Below are 22,688 nucleotides of genomic sequence, written 5' to 3'. Positions count from 1 at the left end.
AAAGGACTGGATGTTTTACAGCAGCAGTTGTAGCTGTGGTGCTGTGACAGCTGGAAAAGCTGTGCTCTGACATGTACTGCTGGAGGTGACCACAGGCAGCCCTGCGAGACAGAAGAACCCTGCACAAGTTTGCACATGTACCCTCCTCTGAAACTCCATTTTTCTTCTGCCCAAGACTTGAGGTTGCCGTTAAACATCGTGCTTAAACCTTCTCCACTTCCAGCAGAATAAAACATATGCTTGTTTTGCTGAATGCAGCAGACAATTGGTCAGGGATGGGCAGTAAGTTCATGCTTTACCATGTTCCCACAGAAATCAGTTAAAGCCCATGAGTACCTCCTGACATTCTTGAGAAAGGAACTGCAGAGTCAGAGCTGACACTGGAAGGCTCAAGCAGATCCAAAGCATTTGTCTACACAAGCAGAGAATGAAGATCTCTGAGTAAGCTCATGTATGTGGTACCATTTTAACAATGCACAGCAAGATGGGTGTGCATGCCTGCTCCTGGTATAAATGCATTCCTACATCTACTTTTATTTTAGTGTCTTCACATCTTTCTTCAGAGAAGATAATCCATAACCTAAGTGAACAGAGTGTTTTGTAGTTAAGAAACAACTGTTTCATCCCTATTCTTTGTTATCTTTTGAATGAACTGCTTAACATAAAATTTTTATTTTTCTTTTTTCTGCTAAATTCTTCAGGGGCATTTATTTTAAAATGGTTGGGGATTTCAGAACAGACTTCAATTTCAAAACACAAAACTTGATTCGAATTTAGCCCTGGATGAAGGCCTTTGCTGTGATATGCTTCCAAAATTATAACTACAAAATGAAGTAGCAAAGTCATTTGAGACTTGTTTACTGCATGATAATTTCCACAGCTGGAACTGCATATGTTTCTCTTTAGCTGAGGACAAAGAATGGCTTGAAAAGCTTGCTCTCCATGGCAAAGGGAATTTAACACCCACCAAAAATCGACTCTGTTCCATGAAAATGGAAGGTTTTTCTTGCCAGCTCACCTCAATTCTTACTTTTCTAACCCTTTGGCCGATGCATGTGAACAGCTTTTCTCCAGCACTGGCACCTATGGCTGCCACAGACCAAATACTCACCTGCCCTCTGGTGGAACCCTACTGAGGGCAGCACAGGTTCCTCTGATTAACATCAACAGAACCAGACTGTTCATTTCAGATGTTTGTCCCTTCAGTGGCACATCCACCTAACTGATACAGCTCAAAGAGACTGAGAATGATGAAACCAGATTAACACATTTGCTTTTGTATCCTGGATTATCCTCCTGATGTTGGCTGTCTAGAGCACAGTCACCTTCACCTCAGGAAGCTGGCAAATACCCTAATTTCAGTTTCATGCTGCAATGAATTTCTTGTAAGTCTTATGCTATTTCCTCACCCGGTTACTTTTCTGCCACTTACACTTCTCACATTATGTTTTGTCACTCTGAGGTTTTCTTGGCACACATTAGCCCTTGTTACAGTAGTCACAGCTGTACTTACACATACACTACAAGGTTGCCCCTTTCATGCCAAGTCAGTGACTTAAAAATCTTTCCCTTTCAGGCTAAAATTTCCCAGGTGTGAACAGAGACCAGAGTTGATTTTGCTGTTGCTGTTGCCATTTTTGTTGCAAGGAAAATATCTGTTTAGATGGTCTTTTATGAAGGTCAGAAATGCAAAACCAAAGCCTCTGGGACAAGGGAACTGTGCCAGCCAGCCCAGCAGACTGTGCTTCAAGGATGCAGTGTGGTGGCATCTATCTTGTCCCTTGGGATAGTCATCACACCGTCTGACAGAGATGGAACAGAGCTACATTCCTCCACTGCTTTATATTACATGTGCACCTTGCCTGCAGGAGTGATGTACAGCACCCATGACAACAACCCCACCACAGCAGCACCACATTTGTTACTCTGATAAATGAGCTTCACACACGGAACTGCAGCCACACGCTTCCCAGTGACTCATCTCCCCCCTCCTTGCTATGGCTAAAAGGAAAATAGCATTTAATACTTCAAAATTGCTCCTGCTATTAAAGGGTTTATGATAAACCCTTTAAATTATGATTTTAAATATTTATTGGTGCACCAGGGCTTCATATGAGAGGAGGACAACTGCTCCTGTTACTTGAGTTATCTTGCAATGCCCTCTCCAGTGGCAAGGTCCTTGGCACGCATGAAAAGCGCAGGCTGAATCTAAATCAACAGGAGTAACTTCTTAAACTCACCTCCATAATAACCAGCTGAGAATTAAACATAAAGGTCAGTACAAAGCAGCACTGCATCTTTCACTTCTACTGCTGGTTTGAGCTGGTTGACACTCTGGATTCTTTTAGGCACCTGTTTTAGCTGCCTCCCTCTGTATCTCTATCAGGTTTTTGGACTGATTTGGACTATTGGTGCTGGGTCACAGATTGCACCCGTTCTTTAGACACTCTCTCTTTTTATCTCCATGATGGCACAGCACAGCCTGGTTATAAGTTCTCAGCCAGACAGTCAAGCACTAGAATGACAGAGAAACAAAAGATGGAAACAATCTCTGGGTTTAAGTTCCCTTTGTTCTGGGTTAACAGCCATGGCTATGCCATGGATTTGGGAATTTTAACTGCCACTTTCCACACTTGCAGCTGTTTCTCACGTCAGCCTCTGGGATTTGACTACGTCCTTATATTTAGTAAACACAAGAACAACAGAAAGATTTCCTCTAATTTAGGCATTTTTACTTGAAGATAAGGATCTGCAGTTTCATTTCCTATTCTTATTTTCATAATGTAAACCCAGCAAGCTGTTACTCACCAAGAATGTCACCAACAGGGAAAGCAGAGAAATGCAAATGTCTGTGAATTAAGGCAGAATCAGAGCAGTAAAAGCATACTAAGCCAAAATCAATCCTATTTAAAAGATAGAAACATGCCATGAGGCATCCAAATATAATTGATAATATTCTTGAAGTGTAGTATTTTTACCAAAATGAGCACTTATCTATTTTCCTTCATCACCCAGAAAATTTAAACAAAACAACAGCCTGTAATGTTCAGATGAAAATATATGCATTGCCCAGTAACTTGTTTTTTAACCTAGACTTTATTATCAATTTTTTAAAATGTCATGTCTTAGCAATACTTTTCTATCCCACAGCTCAGCTCTTTTCACCCTGGATACTTCAAAAGAAAACCTAACAAGAGAGGTTGGTCTTTTTGCAGTGTTAGGGATAAAAAAAATAAAATCACTCTTTGTCATACTGAAAACATGAGAATGATTCAGAATCAAAGGAAGAGGATTTCATCAAAGGTCCAGAGAGAAGATGAATAGCTTCAGGAAGGAAATGGGCTTTTAAAATGCAGTTTAACATTGAGAATGAATGTACATATCTAGCCTGGCTGTGCAGAGAGATGGAGGACTTGGGGGGAAGGAGAATAGGGAGAGATATAATGTACACAGGAGGGTACCTAGCAGACACTGCAGACTGGGACCTGATGTTCCAAGTTTTTCTTGACCTTTGACTAAACAGCCCCAGTAAACAGCTGAATTGACACGTACAGAACTCAAGACTAGAGAGAAGAATATTTCAATAAGCAGCTAAGTTACTGTAGGCATGAGGACATCAAGTTTTAGTCTCAATTCCTCCTCCTTCTGACATTTTGAAATGTCAAGCTCCTGTCCACATTGCTGCCTTGTTTTCCCACCTCGTCTACAACTGAGCAAAGGAAAGTTACATGTTCACTGCATAGAAAGGACCACAGGATTACTGGTGATGTTCAAATGAGAAATATGCAACCACAAAGTCAGTGTAATGGTGCAACTATAGGTCAGGAACTGCAGTGTGGTCAGTTTTATGTTAATTTTTGAAAGACATCCATTTCCAAACACCACAGTCCTGGGGAGAATCAGCGAGGGCTGATGCTGGATGGGGTGTGTCTGCAGCACCTCCATCCATGGCTGCATTGTGGTGTCAGGCACCACAGGGAGCTTCCCCTGACTACCAGGGCAAGTGACAAGTTCCTGTCACCTTCAGCTGACACCCCCTGTCAGCAGCTGTGTCAGTGAGAAGCACCCAAACTTAACAACAAAGCTCTTCTCTCGCACCAAAGAAAAGCTGGTGAACAAGACAATATTTAAACTCTGCAAAGCCCTTATTAAATGTGACAGCAACAGCTGTAGCAGCTTGAGCACTGACAGAATGAGGGAAAGAATTAAAGCCCTTTTGAGGGTTAGAAAAAGAAAGTAAGTACCATTTTAAATATTAAAATGAGGTCTGGGCTGAACAGGGAATATAGATCTGGTGGCAGATAGCCAGAGACTTTGGAGGTGCTCAAAGCTGTTTCTCTGACCCTCCCACAACTTAATGGAAAGGAACCAACTTTCTTTCCAGTCCACATCTTCTACATTAAACTAATATATATAACTCACTCTTCTTATCTTCAGAGTATGATGTGTCCCATTAACCTCTCCCCCACATCATGAGCTCCAGCCAAAATAAATCTCAGTATTTGCTTATGAAATGCACAATTTCCATTGCAGTGCCAGAAAGTGGATAGTGGGGAATAGAATTATTCATTTTTGGAAGGTGAAAAAAAAAAAGCAGACATTAAAAATAAAACCCAAAAGAGAGGCATTTCCCCCCACAAATAGAATGATTCAACATGTACATTAGAGGTATGCTCAGTTTCCTTTACTCTGCTTTTCTGGAATGAAGGCAATGAAAACTTTCCTTGAGGGAATTGTTGGAAGTATTTCTGTGCTTTAGCCTACTGTTTCAGTTATGAGGCCATGATCTACAGGAACTTGAACAGTCCTGTATAGGAACATGGAAGAGAACTTTCTCATGGATAAGTTTGTTTAAGACAAACAGTCCCAAGTGAATTAACTTCAGTATATGAGTGAACAATGAAACATTTCTTTGTGTGAGATGTATGAAACTTGTTAAAGGTGAGAACTTAACAGGCTTTGCCACTGCTAGGAGGTGTAGGAGCCACAGTTCTAACCCCTGAGGACTCCACATTTCCAGACTGACCTCTTCACCATCTTCTCTTCTTTCAGCAGCAGTCTGTGATCACAGTATTTCCTCTGAGTGCTGCGCTGCCCAAAGCTTTAGGGCAACTTCTTTGTCAAGTGACAGAAAAAGTACTCAAGCTAGAAAAGCAGTGAATTCTCTCCCTCTGGAGAACAACACAGAAAAGCTGCAGTTTCTCCCAGAATGGAATTCTTACTATGAAGGGGCAAAAGAATTTCTTAAGGGGGCAAATGCTAACATTCCTCTCTGACAAAACTCGTGTTTTTTCTGAAAAGTCACATTTCTTCATCAGCCTGATATTCTGGTTAGGTCTTTCACCAGTTTCAAACAGACTTTTATATCAGAAAACCAAGTAACAAAGGTCTTCCTCTCTCTCCCTCCAATCCTTCTCACTCTAATTCTGAGATCCATCCCTCTCACACTGGCATGCACACCATGCTGAAAGACCCACTGTGTACACCCCTCTTATTTCATTTACAAATTAAATAGCCTGTACTTCTGCAACATGTCCACATCCCAAGAGAAGCACAAATGGCATCTCCAAATCAGATTGCTTTACTGCACAGCCACATGTACCAATATTTAGATAATACTCCCTTTAAAAACATCTGCCTAAATACAGAGGTTACAGAGCTGTCATAGCCTTGGCAGGGTCTTGTTCCAGGTGCATTTCATCTCGCATTAAGGAAGAAAAAGCAGCATGGCAATGTATTCAGAGAAGCTCTATGGGCATACACAGCTTAGGGCAAATTGGTTGCTTCCCTGCCAGAAGCTGTATCCACTCCTGGCCCAGGATGGGCATCTCAACTATCTACAACTGGATTGCTGATGCGACAAGCACTGCATAAAGATGAAAAACCATCTGGTGCTTGGATCTAGCTTCCTTCCATATAACCAAAGCCCCTTTATCATCTTAATCGATTATGAAATTATCTCAGACCAGTTCCTGGCAGACAGGTACCCACACAGGAGAACCCGCTCCAGCCAAGATAAAATAAAATCAGAGACTGCACAGACCAGACTGCCCTTTCTGAGGAGAAACAGGCCTTTAGGTCCATTGCTGGGCTATACCAGAAAAAAACAGTATAAGAACAGATAAGAACCCAAAGCTGCCTTAGAAATTTATGACTATATTGTTTATTAATTTTACTGTGGAATCATTTTGGTTTGCAATTTGCACTTTATATTTCCTGCACTTTCTCAGAGTACTTCAGCCTAGAGGGCTTGACATAAAAAAAACCTTGGAGAGCTTTTCATTTCAAGCTGAAGAAAAAGATGAAAAGTTAAATCACTTACTGTTGCATTCCCATTGGCTGCAAATTGATTTTACTTACTGAAACATGCTTGCATTGCGAAAACCACTCAATACACACAGTAAATAAGTCAGTACATGTAAGTCTAATGTAACAGAGTAGTTACCCAGCTCTTTGAAATAGACTGGAGTAATAAACACCTAAATACAAATTCAGTTGAATGCTTATTTTTCTCTTGCTTTGAAAAGGTCAATCAATGATATCAAAGACAAAAAATAGCTTGGTCGGTGCTGATGAAAATTAAGAACATATTTTCCATGCTGCCCCATGATATCAAAGACAAACAAGGTACTTAACACATCCAGCATATTCTTGTATGTCCTTTCAACTTAAAAATTGCAAGGCACAGAGCAAACATTGGTAAGTTATTAGCTCCAGTCTTCTGGTGAACTTCATAAGAGCAACATCAGAGCCTGAAGCAATACTACTACTGTCAGATCTCATAAGTTAAACAGGGTCAGGCCAAACAGGTACTTGAATAAGGCACCTTTGAGGATCACATCAGTGCACCAAGAAATAATGCTGACAATTCAGTAGTGAGCACTATTCCTTCCACGGCAGAACTTTTCATCTCAGATACACAGCTACAAGTGCCAGGCAGGACAAACCAGTTTTGAAAGGCATTAACGTTGTGCTGTGGAAATATTATCCTGATCTCCAGCTCAAGTTATAGCAGAGCTTTTCACCTATTAAAATTTCTCCAGTCATTTCAAAGGAACGAGACAGTCATTGCTTCTGGTTCTCAAGCTTCTCTTATGAGACAATATATAAGCAAAATTTGCAGTTTCTCTGGGTGGGAAAGCTGCATTTTCAGCGGACAAGGCAATCTGCTCACTCATGTGTATCTATTTTACCATTAGCAAAATGGTTTCAGGGGCAATGTTATTTTGTGCCTGTGCATCTATCTGCCTATCTATTATTAATAAAGAAGAAAGAGCATCCAGCCTACATTTTCATGATGAAGGAAACTTACTCTAACACAGAAAATGAAAACATACAAGTTTCTTTCAGTGTGTGCGCTTTTACCTCACGGTTGTTGGCAAAACCTCCACAATCCTATCATTTATACTAAGTCACCTCCACTATTGAAAGCACAATACATTTAGAGAATGGGGCTCAGCAGCTCCTGGACTGAGCAGCAGTTTTTAAAGTGGGAGATCATTTCTGACATTTACAGTATATAGCCAGTGATTCAGTGAGCTACAGTTGCTGTGCACAAAGACAGGTCATTGGAGAAATGAGCAACCCATAACATGCGTGGAAGCCTTGGCTGCCCACATCAATAAATTAGACAATACCAAATAATCAATGTTATTAACTGCAAACTTCAGGTTTAAGGTGGAAGGAAAAAAAACATGATGTTCAAGAACATGACAGAGAACTAGGGGGCAACATAGGTCAATAAAAACTAATGCTATTTGCCATTCTAATTACTCTGCATGTTCATGAGCCAGGAAGGCAGGCTGTGGAGCTGTAAGTAAAGCGCCAAGAGTACTGACACTATATATAATTCATAGACTGCAGCATATTGCTACATTTCTCACTGCCCTTAGAACTTGCAGTTTCTCCAGGAGATATGGAGGTAATACTTAATGTTTATCTTCCAAACTCATATTTCATTAGCCCTGTATTAACAGGTCACTCTAGTGGATGGAAAAGTCATCAATCTGGGTCACTTGAGGAACTGCAAATGAAGGAGCTTTTATCCTTTTGGATGCATTTTGTTGTCACTTTAACAGTGACACAGTTCACACAGCGACCACCAATGGGCACAGGCATCCCTTAGACACTGTCCAGATCCTGAGCTTACAGACTCTGATGAGGCGCTCCTGAAACCAGAAGAGTTGGTCCAATTTATCAGGACCTTGCTGGGTGGCAGGTGAAAAAAAGATGTTAAAAGACAGAACAGGACTGACACTTCTTCCAGCTGAATGGGCACCCTCACTGTACTGATACCATGCTCTGGACTGAATTCCTGTGGACTCTTTGCAGACACAGAAGTTGCTGCAGATTTATAACAGGGTTTTTGCATGGTTGAACAAGAAATACTCTGAAAAAGGCAGAGAAATTGCTCCATTTCCCAAATGGGGTCAAAAGCAAATGAACACATTTCTCTTGATGGATCATACTAGGCTTTGCCTGAGGTAGTTGGAAAAACTAAAGTCACTGCAGAAATCAGTGGCAATTAAGTCTGCTTTGACCACAGAAACATGCTTAGCTATCTAGAGGAGTTAATAGGATGCCAGACATGCAACAAATCAGAATTGAAATTAAAGTTTTAAGATAAATACTTTACTGTATTACAGAAAGCTAATATTTACAAAACAAAGACCTTGGTAAAAATTAATACAAATCACATAAAATATATCAAAAGAAAACTCTAATTGTTGGCACTTCCTATATGTAGCTTTAAATAGATAGTTATTTTGGCAATGGTTTGAGAACCCAGCTGTGAAATTCATTTCCTGGTCTTTAAGTACTGTATTTGTCAGCACTTAACCCATTTCTGCCTTGCTGTCTCTCATAGAAAGGAAGGTTTCCTTTAGAAAATAAAAATAATAAAAGATGCAATGCATCATTTATAAGAAAGTGCAGCAGAGGAAATGCTAAGAACAGTATCTCCTACCACAGATCTTTTAAACCTTGGGACTCTCAATAAAACCTTAATTTGGGCAGGTTTTTGCTGTCCCTTGCATTTAATGAAAAAGTGATTCCCTGATTGTGTCAAGATATTGCAAAGAGATGAAGTCTTGCTATGGAAAGGTGTAATTTATATGAGCAAGTAAATGTCACTTGAGATATGATGTGTCAATATTAGAAGTGAACAGGAAGGATTTTCTGTTCCCAAACCATCTGCCATCTCCCTCCCAGAAGTAAAAAACTTATGCAGATTTAACTTGTTCATTTTAAGATTTCATTTCCAAATTAACAAGTATCTGATTTTCACAGTTGTTAGGACTGCAGTCACAAGCAAGCTGCTTTTCTCTTTGTCCATTGTTTTGTAAATTTCTTCCCCTAAATAACTGGTTTCTCCAGATTCTTTTAATTTATTCTCTTCTGGGCCCAAATATTGGTAAAAGTTCTATTATGAAAAAAAATGTTTTCTTAGAGGCAGGAAGGCCTTTCTGCATCTACCACTATAAATGCAGTTCATTAGTTAATGGAATGCACTAACACCATGAACTAAAAAAGAAACTGAAAATCTCACCAGTTTTTATCCCTCTTTGCTGCTTATGTTTCATTTGAGGAAAATATGAAAATGCACACTTTATTTTGAGCTCAGCAGCCTTGGCTGGTTAATCATTGTATCTTTCTTTGTGACCCTATTTGGGTAGTGATACCCAAAGCCACCATGGCATATAGGCAGGTGCCAGGAGAGCCACAGTGTGAGCCCCCTTCTCCCTTCATTCTCCAAGCCAAGCTGGGAGGTCCAACCCCGTATCAGCCAAGGAAACAGGGTGCAAGCATCCATCACCCCCTTGCTCCAGGAGCTTTCTGCACAGGGATTTGCTCTCTGTATTACAAAGTATAGGAGGGAGTTCCGACTTACGGATTAAATTGCCTGTTAAGAACAAAAACAGTTCTAAAATAGGAAGTGCCAATATTCCAGTGTTCCCTGCCTGTACTCCAGCAGCTCCCCAAGAAGTTACAGGGAGCAAAAGTTGGGCTTTCAGCTGAAAACAGCACATTTCCTGCCAAAGGGGAGCTCTGGTTGGAACACTTGCATGGGATGCAACAGGGGACAGGCATCCCAGGCCGTACGTCAGAAGTGACGAGGACTGCCAAGCACTGGGAGTGAGCTGAACGTTGTTCACAGCAGGCAAATAAAGGCCAAAGCTGCCAAGTCAGGAGAGGAGGGCAAGAATAAAAAGCATGTCCCTACAGCTGCCGACAGCTTCAATATCGCTTTAGAATTCTGGTGAACACTAAACAGGGGGAATTTTTCTTTTGGAGATGTGGAGCTAAACAAATAGAGCTCTCAAGAAGGAGCATCTGCTTCCAGAAAAAGGGAGACAGCTCCAAGTACAGCAAACACTTCCCATGCCCACCAGCAGTGGTGATGCAAGGGAGTGAGAAGCAGCAAACCCTGAAGGCCAGAGCAGCCACCACCATCCACACGTCACCATGTTTTACCTTGGAGTGCTTTTCAGGCTGCTTCATCAGGAAAATTCACAGGCTGCTTTAGGCTTTCCTTGAAATGTTTTCTGCTTTATTTGAGACAACAGACTCTCTGACCCATGCTTGAAAATACAAACAAATAAGGGAGAGGGAAGCTAACAGCCCTCATTAGAGCTGCTGGCCAAAATCAACAATAAAGCACCACTGCACTTCAAGCAACTCCCAGATCTACAGGATTAGCTGAGATATTGAGTGCTGACAGGAACCAGAGCTTGCATTTGGGGAAAATTTTGAAATTTCACAAGAAATATCCTGCAAAACTTCAATTAAAAAAACCATAGCTTCCTCCACAGCTTTCTCCTTGGAGCCAGCCTTAGCCCAAGGCTGCTTTTACTGCCTAGGGTTAGGGCTCCAAAAACCACAAAGCCCAGAGATCCAGGCACACTGCAGCTGCAAAAGGCATCCCAAGGAGAACACAAAACTGCCACAACATGGCTTCCTCCATGGCTTTCTCCGTGGAACCAACCATCAATTACTTTTGCCAATAAAGGGGTTCCAAACCCACAAACAAAATCTAACAACAGAAGCAGGTGTAATTTGAAAAGTGAGAGATGTAATGAGACTTGAAATAATTTAATTGAAAAACTATGACCAAAGAGTGAATTCAGGCAGAATCATTCAACTCAAGTAGCCATGTGGAATAATTTGTCATTTACGATGGTCAAAACAGATATTGCTGCGCAAATGACTTTTAGGAACAGCCAGGCATTTTAGCAGCCTGTGAAGAATATGCCAGAGTAGAGGATGAAGGAAACTTGGAGGACAGAGCTCCTGGACAGAGTGGTCCAGTAACTCCTGCATGTCACTCCAATCCATCACCAGCAGTTTATGAAGTTGGTCAGATGGCCACCTTCTGCTGTCATACTTGAAAATAATTCACCAGTACAAGCTCACAAATCACCTCTTTCCACAGGCAGCAGAAAGAACAAGGCAATTTCTTCCTCTAGCACAGCTATCCCTGAAGAAACACATCCCTGCAAACAGCCTCATCTGCCAGGGGCATCTAGGCCACGCTGTGAGAGCAGGTCTTGCTCACTTCTCAGAGGCATCGCCTTTTCCCAAAGCTCCAAGATATGTCTCCTTGCATTTTCTTCTCAGCCTGTGCCTTTACAGACCAGTGTTCCAAAGCAAAAAGAGTGCTGAAGGAGCAGATAAACACAGCAGGTGTTTTTCACAATGGCACCTTTTCACTCTCAAAGCTATTGAAAAATTGCTGTGCATCAAGACAGAGTAAACTTGTTGTTAGGGCTGGGGAAAACAGGAAGATGCAGAAATTGTCTTTCAAAACCAACACTGCATTCTAAGTCTGAGGTTTTTTTTCTTTTAATCTGAATAATATAACTGTTTAATGAATGTTGGCATTTACAATGCTCATTAAAATGCTTTTGATTGTTGATATTCCTGAATAACTGCAATTTTAATAAATTCTAATAATGTAGATTATCTGTAACTTTATATTAGTGCATTCAGGTTTCTTCTAAATGGGTGCACTCTAACTTATTATCTAATTAAAAACTTAGTTTCTGTTACATTTTTACACTTTAGAACCCTAGATCACAGTTTCTAATCTCACTTATTTGTAACTCTAAAACTACCAAGAAGCAAAGTGAAATGGTATCAATATATTTTTTTTACATAGACTGAAGGGTTATATGTTATTTGCTAAGAGATAACACTGTTGTCATGTTTCTTCAGCAAAAAAGGCTGACAAGACTTGTTTCACATCTGTCTGCATAATATAACAAACCCATGAAGAACTAGTGATGAAAAAGCTGGTTTGTTGACAATCTATTATTGTTAAATGCACCCAAACACCAAGATTTAGGCACTGCTCATTAGTGCTGTATTGTAGCTCAGGATTTTTTCCCTATAAATACTTTCTGTCAAAATATTTTTCAAATATATTCTAGGCTGCAAGCCTTTCCCTCAGAACCCTGAAGAGCTGCAGCCTCTGAAGTCCTTTATCAACTGAATCCCTCCCAGCTGTTCACTGCCCACTGCAGCCAGAAAATGACACTGCCATCCCTGTGTCCAGCTGCCCCTTCCTGCAAATGCCATCTGACCTGTTGGCTTTCTGCTCTGCTCACCTCCCAGTACCACTCAGGTCTCTCTGTGTGCCTTCCCCTGGCCAGGCATCACACACTGAGAGCTTTCAGTTTCCATCTAAGACTGCTGAGATTTTTTGTTACAAATTATTTCACACTTGCTCATATCGTGACTTAGTCACAGAAAAAAGGGAGGAGGAACTCTCCTCCCACCTCTAACTGGCCCACTGAGATCTTCCAGTTGGGCCTGCAAAGGCCAGAAGGCAAGACAGGATCCAAGGAAAGCACACTGTCCTTGCAGCTCCCTGCCACAGGCACAGCCACTAAGACAACTGTGCTGAGACTTTGTCACAGGAAATTAAGGGAACACCTTCTAATAGCTCTAATGACATCACTGGACTTTGCTGGAGAAATAATAAGAGCAGGGTTGTGTCCCAATTGAAAGCCTCTACTTCAAATAAATCCTTAGGCAACACTGATATAAATATCAAACAGGCAGACATGCTGCCCTCGGCCCACAGCTGCTCTCTTGTCTGCTGTGAACTTGATCAGCCTGGCTTGTGGGATCACATCTTGAGCAGAACTGCTGCATTTGGCTGGGATCTCATTAACTACTCTGATTAGTTTTACCAACAACAAGTTAAAATGGTGCTTCTGGCTCTTGCACCTTGAAATTTTCCTAAAGCTTTTGATGTAGCTTCTGTTATGACAGCACTGCATTTATTCTGATTTCAAGTTTCACTGTTTAGATGCCCATTCTGCATTTAGCTACAAACAGCAAATATTTCATATTGCTACTTACATAACTACCACAACCTGCACAAAGGATTAAAAACCTCACGTACCATATTTGATGTGACTTCAAAGAAGAAAAGATCCTTGTCTTACAACCAAGAGATAAATAACTTCATCCACCTAACTGGTGCACTTTGTACTGTGTACTTCAGCAAATGCCTGAAAAACTACAGGGAATCTAAGCCAGCTTCCCTCTCTCCATGGCAGTGCATCTCTCCTTGTTCAAGGGAGACATGGAGTTACCCATTTCACTTTCAGAATAACTCTTCAATAACAATTTCAGGTTACCATGGCTGCTAGCAGTGCCCAACAGTGTCTTTCTGTTCAAAATCTTTGTTAGAGGAACTCAGACACTTGCCAATAAATGCCAATTCAGACATAGCAATAAGTACCAGTAATAGAAACAGCATCACAAAGCTCCTTCAGAAGAAAACAGCAGGCATGATCCTTTTCTCCACATCTGTGCTGCACACTAGCAGAGACAATTCTACCCCAGCCTTCAGCAGTATTTGCTAACAGTGATTTTAAAGACCAGCAGGTTCAGAAGTCAGAGCTCTGATTCTCCCTCTAGCTTTCTCTGGTACAATATTTTGATGAGAATCCATTTTCAGACAGATGAAAAATAGGGCCCAGTGCAACACAAATTCCAATTCAAGAAAGACCTGGATATACTGAGATGAGTCCTGAAGGACCACAACATTTATTCAGCCAAGTCCCTGAGGATGTCATGTACCTGCTCCCAGCCTGGGATCTGACCTCAGGACAGCCACACAACACAAGCAATCCTTTGCTGTTTGTTGTATAAGTTTTCTTTGACCTCTCCCCCACAAAGATCTAAACTTACAGTAACATGTAAAATTCACCAATTGAAACAAAACAAAAAAAAATCCAGGAGAAACAAACTGGCTCATTCAAGCTGTCATTTGTAGCTCTGATCCTCATTTTTAGGTTTTTATTTACATAAACTTACTAGCCTCTTTCAGATATCTAGAGAGATTCAATAAGCAAACACATAACATCAGATTTGTCTCCCAAACATTCCCATCTGGAAAAGGTGTTTACAAACATATGTGCATTTATAAACTAAACAAAGTTTAATGCAATGTGAATTCACACCAAATTAAAAGAAGAAAAATTTTCTCAAGCATTTTGCAAAATGGAGAACACTGACATATTTCATACTTATATTTTAAATAATTTGGTAATAAACTTTTTAGTAAGAGAAATAACTGCAATAAATTCTATATTTAGTTTAGGACAAATTCCTTAAATTGTGAAGTATAAATACACCATAGTGTTTAAATAATGAAGGGAACACATGACTTCTAGCAAGGTCATGATGAGAGGGAGAGCATAAAATACCCATCATGAGGAATTGAGTTAAATGCATCTCATTTTCACTTTGTCAAACTTAGTTCACATTCTGGTTGAAGACCAGCATGCTACTTAGGGTAGCAACCACCCACAAAGCAGGCATTATATCTTCTTGCATTATATATTCTTCCATATCTCAGGTCTAGAATCAGGTAGGTCAAATCAGTACTTTAGAGCTCTGTCCATGACCAAAAATGGACAATAAAGGGTCACATGACATAGGGCACACAGGGAAAAGAACTCAGTGAAAATGAAAAATAATGACAAGAATAAAAAATCAGATTCCACTCAAAATAAAGGGAAGACTTTTTTTCAAGTATGTATTAGAAACATCATATGGAATAGTTCCATTTGATATAAGAGGAATTCTACCAGTCACTGCTTTGAGTAGGGCCCTGTTTTAATCAGTATGTGGGGAAGATACCTAACCATTTGTTTATATGGTTTTGTGTGAAAGGCTGAAGAAAACCTCAACTGTTTTCAGGTACTTGCAAAGTTCCACAGACACAGAAGGCAAAGTAATAATTATAGATGCCATACTGTACAATGAGATGAAAAGGGAACAAGAATATATCAGTAGACAATACTTATTTTAGCTGTTCATTTTTGATACCTGGTAAAAATAGACAGAAAAATACTGTTGTCTAGTAAATACTCCATACAGTCAGAACCATAGAGTGTATGACCTCCTGACAAGCAGGTTACTTTGTTTTGACAGTCCAATATTGCCAACTTCCTTCTTGGAATAGGTTGTGCCATCCTCTTGACTAAAGATAATCCTTAGACTAGAACAGTTGATCATCATAAATTAAAGGAAAACTTAAAAATATTGAGCATTTCCAGGTTTTGTACAAAGCAAAAGGTAAAAGTACTCTTCTGTGGAATTTTAGAAGATCTTGATATAAATTTCCCTGAGTCTGGAACTGCTCAGCTACTGGGATTTGCTTTGGACTTATTTCTATCAAACAGATTCACTGACAGATTTCACCAACATATGAGTACCATTTTTTCTTATTATTTTAAAGCTTTAATTTTTTTCCTATTGGCATAGAAAAAAGATTCTTACCAGTAACCTTCAATTCAACCGTCCTTCGTATAAGCTTGCCTTCAAACTTTAGTTCACAGGTATAATTTCCTCCATCTTCTTCCTGGACCTCTTGAATTAAGAGAGTATTTCCCTTCTGAATTACAACACTTCTCCACATTTTTGGCTCACATTCCTGCAAAAAAAAATCCAGTGACAAAATTACCTGGCTTGTACAACATAAGACAGGTATGTGTTGTGTGATCATATTTTCAGCATTATACATAAGGAAACAACCACCTAGATATATTTTGCAATTAAAATTCAAATATAATTTCAGAAAGCAGAGAGATCTGAAACTGGAATTAATTTGAAGACTGAAATTAAACAGAAATGTTTTTATGGTTCAGTTATTCCTATTGTATCACATGGGCTGTGTTTAATACATGGTGCCCTTAAGCAATGGTTAAGTATCTTCTTTTTCTTCATAACAACTGCCAAGACCTCTCCTTTAGGATGGACCATTAAAATATATCTCTATTTGAAAGGAGTAAGGGCAACATCTGTTAAGAGTTAGCCTGAAGGCAAAGTTTATACATAGTCCCAGGCCAGAAGCATTTACCAGTAGAAGAAAACAGGAAGAACAGCAGTTTTTTTGAGAGAATTCAGAAGTCCGATTTCCTTACAGCCTTATTTCTCATCACCGGCTTCTCCAGCACCTGAAGAGCTTTGGTTCAGTCTTTTCCCATCACCAGGCACTTTGTAACATCACCCCCCGTGCACCCTGTGATGCAGGACATGGCACTGATAGCCTGCAGCTCTCACAGACTTCACCCACACAGTCCTTAGCTGTTGTTTGGCAGACTTAGGTCCATTGCTGCAAACTGTGGTCCTGCTGGAAGCATGTTTGAGTCCTTCTGGTCAGGGTGTGATACAGTGCAGGAAGAGGCTCTTCCTTTTCTAACATACTGGATCCTTGCAGGCAGATCAGTCACTTTCCATGTGAACAGCACTCATGATTGAATCATTCTTGGAATGCTCTGAACTAAAAGCACCGTTCAAATCTAACCATTGTGTCTTGAAAATGGCACCTTAAGATAATGTATTTATTGCCTCTAAATACCTTTAACATCAAGCCTATTCTCCCTGCAACAAAATCACACTTTTTGAGTTCTCTAAAGCACTTAGTAGTCCCAGCAGCTCCAGAGGCTCTGACTAATCCTGCACCCAGGAAACACAAAGCAACATAGGGCCTGAGTACCTTCAATGCCTCTCTACTCCCTCTCTCAAGGTGGCAGCTTGGAATAAGCTCTCAGGCTGCTGCAGTCTCACATCAGCTACATCAGGCTCAGCAACTTCACAGACTGGTGACATGCCCACACCTATGCCCCATTTTCTGCTCGTCTGCAACAGCAGTGTCAGAAACACAGAAAACAAAATAGAACAAAGCTTTCTCTTAAGAAAACAACCAAACAAGAAAATACGTCAACATGCAAATATATTGTACCACAGTAAGAGATCAGCGTGACACAAACATAAATTTTTCATGGACTCCATACACATTCCAAATCCATGTCAGATTCTAAATTCAAGGAGCACGACAGAGAAATAAAAAGACGGGACTGAGAGTTTCTGGCCTTGCACTTGAAAAGGGAGTTCCAAAGAGTTCTCCCTGTCCCTAGGAGGCCAAATTCAGTCACAATATAATCAGATTTCAGATCCAGAAGCTGTGCAACACTGTGGCAGGTACCAGAGTGATCAGCACATCTCTCTGTTTCCAAAGAACAGCTGTAAGGGAAGCGTCATCTTGTCTTGCAAGTGAACTTCAGTTAACACTGGTGATAGAGACTGACCAGAACCCAGATCCCATTTACTGTGCTGAGACTCACTCAGGACACAGATCTGAGCCAGGAAATGCCATTAAATCATTTCTGATTTGACCTTGAAATTTTGGATCTATTGAAAGGTACATCAACCACCTACTCAGTATAACTAAATCTGAACACTGGGCAAAGAATACAATCCAGTCCTATTTAATCCTAAATTAGAAGGAATACAATTCCCAGAAAACACAAAGTAAGCATATTTCAGATATGCACCCTTTAGTGCAGCACTGAAATAACCTGTGTTACCAGTTTTATATTCGCTACTTTATTTTTAAAAGCATAGGAACAAAGAGATGGAAGATACATTTTTATATGCTTTATATTTTTATATAAAGCATATAAAATTTGCAATAAGGATGACACTACAGGAGTAGAGGAAGGATTTACTACTACAAAGAGTAATAATTTAGTAAAAACAATGTTTGTGCTATTGTGGTTTTACATAGACAAGTTGTCTTGGTGGAATTGTACTACTAATTTCCTTATTATTTCTTCTTGTATGTTCTTGAAGTGTTTCCTATTAACAATTATTTATAAGCCTTTCTTTCCCAAATTTTAGCTAATTATTTCTTATTCTGCTGACTATGCTAGCTTTACAAAATTATCTTGAAAATGCTTGTTTATATATTTAATACACAAAACTAAAAGCAAAAAAGGGGAGAAGCTGGAAAATGGCTGAGAAACAAAATTCTTGAGTTTTTATATTCTGAAAACAATCTAGATTTTACTGTCGGAGATCTGCTAATTTCCCTAAAAGAGTAAGTGCTCAATTGTATGACTCATTGCGTGGAATCACAGAATAGTTTGGGTTGGAAGGGACCTTACAGATCATCTCTTCCCAACTCCCCTGCATGAGCAGGGATAGCTTCCAGGTTGCTACAAGCCCCATCCAACTGGTGTTGAAATCTTCCAGGGATGGGGAGTCCACAGCTTCTCTGGGCAACCTGTGCCAGTGCCTCACCACTCCCACAGAAAAAAAATTAAAATCTAATCAAAATCTACCCTCCTTCAGTGCAAGGCCATTCCCTCCTGTCCTGTCTCTACATGCCCTTGTGGAAAGTCCCTCTTCAATCATCTTCTAAGCCCCCTCCAGGTACTGGAAAGTGTTCTAAGTTCCCCCCAAAGGCTTTAACCAATTAATTGATTTTTTCTGCTTTTGCAATATGTTTCCCTGCTAGAAGAATCTGCATGTTTCTTTTTCTAGACTATTTACTTTCCTTAGACATCTGAAATGTTTGGGTTTTTTTCCCCCAGTAATTAAGGTGTGCACTATTATGCATCTTTTTCTCTTCCTTGAAATCTAAGTGGCAGTACCTCAAAAGTCTATTTTTCTGGTAGTTAACAACTACCTGTCCTTCACATGACATTTTGATTGTTCTCTTAGCCCTCCTTTCAACCTAGTAGTAGAAAAGACATGATGGAAATGGATTAAGACTGCACACTCAAGAGGTAATATACCTTTTCCCTCTGCCAGCTGATTTTTCATGAAACTGCTCTTACTCTTAAATCCCATTCATTCAATCATGCCTTGACACACACATTTACTTTAAAAAAAATCCCACACATCTTGTCAAAATAGTTCTAATAAGCATAACTGAGCTGAGCACATATCAATGGCATTAACTGGCAAAATCTTTAAAAATAAATATTTCATGCAGTGTAATTCTAGCCAGAAGTGAAGCTCATACCACTGTTAAAACAAATCCTCACAGCAAATGCTATATTATGTACACATGGAATTCTATTCAGGCATAATTAAGAGCATGTTTAAATTACAGTTAACTCCCAGTAAACTGATGCAATTACTAGCTCAGATTCATTAATCCCTCAACACAGAGAAGCCTTTTGGAAAGCAGAGCAGGTTCTGCACACAATGAGCAGGCATCATCACTGTCTTGTCTGATGGTATTTCATAGGTCAAGTCCAAATTCCCTGACTACCAGTGAATTGGCAGGTTCTCACGAACACAAGGATTTCTCTGTTCAGCAGAAGAAATAAAGAAGGAAATCTCAAAGACTTCCTTATATTTATTTATCTATCTAGTGTTCTGTTTCAAACAATTTATGCTCCCTGCCTGGGTGAAAATCTCTAAATATTTCAGCATAATTGAAAAGAATATCCCCTCCCATTGGCTTCCACCAGTGCCTCTGGAGTAGATTTACTCAAAAAGTAAATCTGTACACAGATTTTATGTACAGTGAAAGTTTTGAAGAGTTTCAGCCCAACAGCAATAAGACAGCAATAGTTACCTTATACCACACCACATCTGGCTCTTGATTGGCTGTTTTGTAATCCTCAATATCAGGACAGGAGATTGTCTTTCTTTTAGTGACTTCTGATTTTTCCAGGTATCTGATCTTGCTGTTGTAGCAAAGCCCAGATTCATTCTCAGCTACCGTCAAGGACATGGAGACCTTCATGCAATACGTTGAGTTTCTGCAGGGACAGAAAGATGGTTTTGTTTATCTTGCCTTCTTTTCACCATGTCTGTTTTGGCACAGAAAGTTTCTTTGTCAAGCCCTCATTTTCACAAACACTTGAGTGACACATTCAAATAGTGACAGCCATGCTGTGCATTTCCAGCCCAGAAGAATTACTAGGAAACATAAAGGCTGACTTCTGACTGTGAAGACTATGAAGAACCTTGAAGAAATATTGTTGACAAGTGATCCAACCCAGCACAGAAGGTCTTTCGAGCTTGCAAGTCCATGAACACAAGAACCTGTTGGCACCTCAAATGTTGGTTAGGAGACAGTCCCATTTCCTCTGTATCCCCCCACACTTATCCTCACCCTTGTTCACTCCCACCTTCAGGAGATTTCACTCCAGTGTGCAGTGCTATACATTTGAGAAGAAGGGTCATGTGCTAGATGTTAGATCACATCACACAGGAAGGATTTCTCCCTGAGAAAGAACCCCTGTACAAAACTCCACAGCACATGGTACGATAGTGGGTTGACCTGGACCAGCTGCCAGCCTCCCACCAGCTGCACCCTTCACTCCCCTCAACAGGATGGGGAGGAGAAAATAAAATTAAAAAGTTAACGCACCAAGAAGAAAACAGGGAGACCACTCACCCATTACTGTCATAGACAAAACAGATTTCACTTGGAAAATAAATGTTTTGATATATTTTGAAATATTCTTCTGACACTAAAGATGCTGACGTCTCACTCCCACCAACTAAACCCAGGACAGTGGTTTTTATTTTAAAAAAAGCCAAAAATGCTCAATAACAAATCTTTTACATTTCCTTCTATCAAGGGAGCCTGTAGATGGGAAGAAAATAAAAAGGTCTACAGGGACACTTCACCAGAGCTCAAAGCTTCATGCTAAACAAGTGCTGGCAAAACACTACAAATGGGTTCTTGTCAAAGGTGTGGCGTATACAGGCATTGGCAGACAGAGCCATTTGCAAGGCAAATCAGGAGGCAATCTTCAGAAACATCCCATTTTCAGCATCATTAGTGTTATGCATTCAGCAAAACCACAGACTTTATCCTTCCTTCTCACTTCCCCTCAAAATGCCACCTGTACATCTGTGTAATAAAACTGGTGGATATTTTGTCCATTCCCTCGCCTCTGAGTGAAAAGGTCCGCTTTGCACACTGATGTGATGTGTTTTAGTCGAGAGTCTATAATAAAGTTCTCATTCTCACAAACTGCACAAATCATATTATTTTACCCGAAAGAAAATTTCTCTGGACTGAAAACAATCCATCATTTGGAGTGGGCTTATATAATTTAGGGAAAATAAGTCAACTTTCTCCTAAATTACCTTTTGAAACGGGTTGCCCTTCTTTTAGGAAGAAAACAAAACATATTTGAGATTTTTTACTGCACTGAAAATCCAAAAAATATGGATATAATCACTCAGTGTAATCATTACGATTAATGATTATTTAGCTTTCCTGAATGACTATAAGTATTGTGGAGTGCAAGTAAGGTCACATGTGCTCAGTAATAGTGATCCAGGCTTATAAAAAATAATGCCTTTGACTAGTTGTCCATTACTTGGTGTTATTTAATAGTGCTGTATTTTCTCCTAACAATCTTGCATTATTTAGATTGCATTTTGAACAGCGCTGGAGGCTACTTCTATTTAAAATGCTTCCTGGAACCACAACCTAAAAATGCAGTATGCTTTTCATTAGTTACAATTAGAATTGAGTAGAATTGAGGAAACTAAGTGCCTGGGGAGTACTATCACTTTTGTTCACACTCCATGACCAAGACAATAAATCTATTCAGGCTCATGATGAAGAAAGCCCTCACTAAGCCAAAAGCAATAGACTTGAAAGCTTCATGGATGGTTCTTCACCAGCCACTCACATTACTGCTGCTGCTGGTAATCCAGAAAAGGGCAATTTCTGCAGGAATGTCAGTGACTGAAGCAGGAGTCTTCCTTTAATCTAGTCGGCTCTGGAAAACAGTGATATTTCAAGGCATGTGCAAAAGGAATCAGTAGTTTGATCAGCCTTGCTGTTTTTCTCAGTTTTGAAGGAGAAGTCTGGAGCTGAAGTCTGCTAAGTTGTGAGTCATTCCTTGCTGTGCTGGGCAAGCTGTTCCCCAAGGCTGGGCCATTAGACTTCATCTCAGTTCTCTGAGCAGATGATGCATCTGTGCTGATTTTTTCTTGGTGTCTTCCCTGCCTTATGGGCTCTGGAGGCGTAAAGGGGCTCTCTAAAATTGACAGCTTGAGGGAGAACTCAGGAGGGGGATCACAAAGAGGTACAACTTTGTTTTTACCACTTGGCAAGCAGACAGAAACAGGGTGGGCCTGGCCACACAGGGCATTGATGGGAGGCCACCTAAAGAGCTCTCTCAGGAAGGCCATAGAGCTGCTGCATTGGGAAGGCATCCAGTTATTTCTTCCCAATTGTTTTCAGGACCTCTGTGTCCACAAGTGCTCTCCTTCATGACCTGCATTTAAATTGTTTAAGGTAAGAGTCTTTTTCCCTTTTTTGTTGGTAGAGGTATGTAGATAAACTAGCACAAACCCCACATTTTTGATTTTCTTCTTTCAGAAGCTAAACAGATGGCCTA

The 22,688-nt window shown here is 40.2% G+C and overlaps 1 protein-coding gene across 7 annotated transcripts in view; it reads right to left on the bottom strand.

Annotated features, from left to right (window-relative positions):
- IL1RAPL2 (interleukin 1 receptor accessory protein like 2) overlaps positions 1–22,688 on the bottom strand; it is a 331,298-nt gene that overhangs the window by 126,568 nt on the left and 182,042 nt on the right. For all 7 annotated transcript variants that reach the window (XM_064712525.1, XM_064712527.1, XM_064712526.1 and 4 more), the window contains 2 exons: positions 19,892–20,078; positions 15,799–15,952 (listed from right to left, as the gene is read on the bottom strand). In XM_064712525.1, coding sequence (XP_064568595.1) covers positions 15,799–15,952; positions 19,892–20,078 — 341 coding nt within the window. The remainder of the gene's footprint in view (positions 1–15,798; positions 15,953–19,891; positions 20,079–22,688) is intronic.

The sequence above is a fragment of the Zonotrichia leucophrys genome, chromosome 4A, assembly GCF_028769735.1.
Source record: "Zonotrichia leucophrys gambelii isolate GWCS_2022_RI chromosome 4A, RI_Zleu_2.0, whole genome shotgun sequence".
In the NCBI taxonomy this organism is placed as follows: domain Eukaryota; kingdom Metazoa; phylum Chordata; class Aves; order Passeriformes; family Passerellidae; genus Zonotrichia; species Zonotrichia leucophrys.
This window is presented reverse-complemented; position numbering and strand designations above follow the sequence as displayed.